The sequence below is a fragment of the Oryzias melastigma genome, linkage group LG17 (assembly GCF_002922805.2).
Source record: "Oryzias melastigma strain HK-1 linkage group LG17, ASM292280v2, whole genome shotgun sequence".
Lineage (NCBI taxonomy): Eukaryota > Metazoa > Chordata > Actinopteri > Beloniformes > Adrianichthyidae > Oryzias > Oryzias melastigma.
Window position 1 is genome coordinate 23,294,850 of NC_050528.1, and position 3,843 is coordinate 23,298,692.

The 3,843-nt window shown below is 35.9% G+C and overlaps 1 protein-coding gene across 1 annotated transcript in view; it reads left to right on the plus strand.

The window, feature by feature from the left end:
- Positions 1-1,095: 1,095 nt before the first annotated feature.
- Positions 1,096-3,843, plus strand: part of LOC112147644 (zinc finger protein 16) — a 6,563-nt gene continuing 3,815 nt past the window's right edge. Inside the window, exons 1-6 of the mRNA XM_024274175.2 lie at positions 1,096-1,286; positions 2,022-2,224; positions 2,321-2,413; positions 2,516-2,611; positions 2,962-3,072; positions 3,150-3,279. Coding sequence (XP_024129943.1) covers positions 1,274-1,286; positions 2,022-2,224; positions 2,321-2,413; positions 2,516-2,611; positions 2,962-3,072; positions 3,150-3,279 — 646 coding nt within the window. The 5' untranslated portion in view covers positions 1,096-1,273. The remainder of the gene's footprint in view (positions 1,287-2,021; positions 2,225-2,320; positions 2,414-2,515; positions 2,612-2,961; positions 3,073-3,149; positions 3,280-3,843) is intronic.

Here is a 3,843-nt window from a genome sequence, read left to right on the forward strand (position 1 = left end):
GAACTTAAACACAAAAAGTAAATTAATTGTTTGTGTGTGTCTGAATTGCATAAGAAATTATCATTATTATTATTATTTTAATTTTTGGGGTTCCATAGACGTGTTCCTTGTCTGTTTGAGGAACATAGAAGAAATATTCTTGTCCTATGAGGATGAAACTCACCACATCTCAAATTAAAATGAGAGTAGTTTACTTTATTTAAAGTTTGCAGGTTAAATTTGGCTGAAATCAAATGCGGCAAAGAGTGTTGACCTTGCAAAACAGCTGTGAATCTGAGTTAAAAGGGGAGAAAACAGCCTTTTAGGTACAAGAGCTGCTCTGTCAGTCAGCATGAACTACAGGGATTTACTTAGTCATGATGGCTAACACTGTCCAGATGGCCTGATGAAGCACTATCTAATTACTTCTCTTGTGAATCCCCTTTTACTGTCATGTAGTTGCCAAGTCGTTGCGGTTTCAGATCCTTCACTGCCACCACACGGAGATTTGTGCATCTTCAGGTCACTGATGCAAGTGATTTTACATCAAATCTAAGTTGTTTGGAATATATCACAGAAAAAATGGCATAAGAAAAGGATTTACCATGAAAAAAATAAATAAATAAATCTGGAATTGTGTAAAAAAGTAAGCAAACATAACTACAAAAGTAAAATTTACGTTTTTGATTTGACACAGAAATTCAAAGTATAATCAAGTAATCTTAACTTTATCAACTAATTTTATCAACTGATTATGATATTTCGGAGGTTTAGCCTGAAACTTAAATATATATATATTACAATTTCAATAAATACAACTGAATAAAAAACTGTTTTTTTATGTGTATTCTTCTCCAAATGGCTATCTAAAGTCATTTTAAAAGGATTAGCAAGTTAAATTATTAATATACAATAAAATGAATCTAAAAATAACAAATCCTGTCAAGAAAATGTACAGAAAACTCAATGTGTATGTGACCTAATTATATATCAGAGGTTTAGGCCAGTGTTGAAACCAATTTACTACTTTCGACTGTTCAGCTGGGCGGTGCTTATTAGATTCCCTTCAGAATAAACGGAAAGGCTTCTTTTCCGGCATGTAATGTACAATAAAACGAGCCTCTACTTCTGAAGCGAACAGGCACTGGCTGGGCTCCCCCTAGTGAGCAACGCTTTTCAGGAAGAAGTTGGCGCCTGAAGCTTCATTTTCGGATAGCTAGCACGCTAACCGTAAACCATGAACGACACACTGGTATTTTGAAGTTTCACCACAGCGCTATTAAAGAATTTCGAAATGAACGAGATGGGTATGTAATATTATACGAAACACGACAACGATGTGGGATTCTGCTTCTTTTCAACTTAAATAAATGACCAAAGCTAAGGATTGGCCGAGCCTTTGTGGGCCTTGACTAATCCTTGGAACAAGAATTGTTTGGCTCACTGGCGAGCCGGTTTTTAAAATCTAGCTAGCGGCCTTTAGCTAACTTGTTAGCCACTGCTAATATATTACGTTGTGCGCACCTGGTTAAAAATATTTATCTGTGCTGATTTGTATTTTTAAAAAGCAGTTCAGTATTTTCTCTTTTGACCGGTAATATATATATTTAACGTTTTAACGCTGTGCAAGCGGGTCAAGTAAACAGGCCGTGTCATTATTTTGACAGCTAGCATTAGCAATTCACAACAATCGTAGAAATCTTTCGTTTTAAACCTAAAAAAAAATCGCTGTATTACTGAAATTAGGTTAACAACACACATAAATTATGCAGAACGAACTAGTTTCCTACAAGTAACAGATTATTTTCGTTACGGTGACAGAAAACTTAAACGTTAGCAGCTAGTGAGTGAAACAGCAAAGATGCTTTCAGCCTTGTATTATCACAGGTGACTTCCTTTTAAAGTTTTGTGTGCAGTAAATTATTGCTACAAATATTTTATTAAATATATCTCTAGCAAAAAGGGTCCGTTTTTATTGACTGTTAAAAAAATGCCTTACTCATTTGAGTTTATTTATTATTATGCATTTCTGATACACTTAGAGTTCAGCGTTCCCCTGTCTTCTTTGGCACTTCTGGTCCCCCCACTCCGGTTGATGTCGGCCGTGATGTGGGAGGTGGTGAGACAGAGGAACATCAAGCATTATGGGAAACTGGAGGAGTTTGTGTCCATGGTGACGGATGCTGTCCCAGAACTGATGAGCAAAAGAGAAGGAAGACTGCTATCACTGGGGCTGAGGGCTCGGGTAAGTGAACGTCATCAGGCGCCAAGTATGAGAGCAAGTTTTTAAATAGTAAACCCGCCCACCCAGGTTAAATAAAAATATTCATATTTCTTTCAGACAACTCTTGAACTTCTGCGTTCAGAACACCCGGAAGATCTCAAAGCAGTTGAGACTCACCTGAACAGAATTAGAACTTCATGCATCGAGGAGGTGAGAGGTGAACTTCCTGATTATGGTGACTGTCGTTACGAAAAATGCAAATAAATACGAGGATGATTGACTGTGACACTTATGTTGAAATTTGCAACCCAGACAAATGATCCTGTAATCGAAGCCCCAGAAGCAAACTTCATGAAGCTGGTGCAGGGCCTCATCGAAGACACAGATGGCAGGGAACACTTCCTTAAGGTAAAAATAACATTTAGGTTTGTTTGTTTTCTTTGTTTTATAACGATTTATTTCAAGTCATGGATACATTTGTTGACTGAACAAAAACTAGGTTGCACCTGATGCTACCCACAATGCATTTTAAATAGGGAATTTTGGCTTTTGTAGGAACAATGCGACTTCCATAGAATAATGTTTTAAAATTAATACAGCACACATCAAAAGTGATGTGTAATTTTCATTTTTTATTTATTTATTTTTTGCTTTTTCAAAGTTTGGATTTTCATTTCACCAAAAGAAGGATATAAACAATTCTGTGTTTTTATGGCAGCTTTTCAGTGTGAAATATATTTGTTTGTTTTGTCCATCAGAACGTGTTTCCGGTGGAATACGGCCCCGACTTTGACACAGCATTAGAAACTCTAGTTTGTGAATTTTTCTCAAGGCTGGAGGAGCTCCTTCCAATCCCAGATTTCAAACAGGCAAGGAATGAATCGATTATTATGTGTTGAATGTATGTTCAACTTTCATTTGAATGCGTCTCTTCTTGCTCTCACAGACTGCGTCCTGGATCAGTGCTGCACCCGCTGTCCTGGAGGAGTACATGCAATGCGTCTCAAACGGAGAAGACCTGAAGTTTCTTCTCCAGAGCAAGCAGTGCCATGGGAAGCTAGCAAAGAGCTCTGTTGGTATGTTTGCTCAAATACAGCCGATTCAACAATTTTCTCAGTAAAGTCTTTTACTAAAGGTGGTATTGGCCTTTCATATAAACATTTAATGTTTTTCTATGAAGGCCAATCTTTATTTTTTTTCCCTTAAACTTCTTTTTATTTTGCTGATAGGGAATCATAGGTGATTATTGCATATTTTAGTAAAAAAAAAAAAAAAAGTTTATTCATCCTTTAATTCTATGGAGTTTGCTTTCAGTCAATTAAAATTATTTTAATTTCAAAAGAAGAATTTCTTTTTTCATAAAAGTAGTAGGGCTGTAATTAGTATCCAGGGGCTCGGATTTCACTTTGACAGTTATGGCTTAAGGAGAAATCTGTATCACATTTTAATGGTTAATGCACAAAATCTAGTTTATGAATAATGGAAGATATAATTTTCTGTCAAAAGGTAAGAAAAACTGGACTAACTAAAAATAAAAAATCATAAAGGGTCAATTTAGCTCTTGTTTGGGTTTAGAGGCTTTTTAAACTCTCCTCCTTTATTTTTTGCACTCAATTAGATTTCTCTTTGCATATTAACAT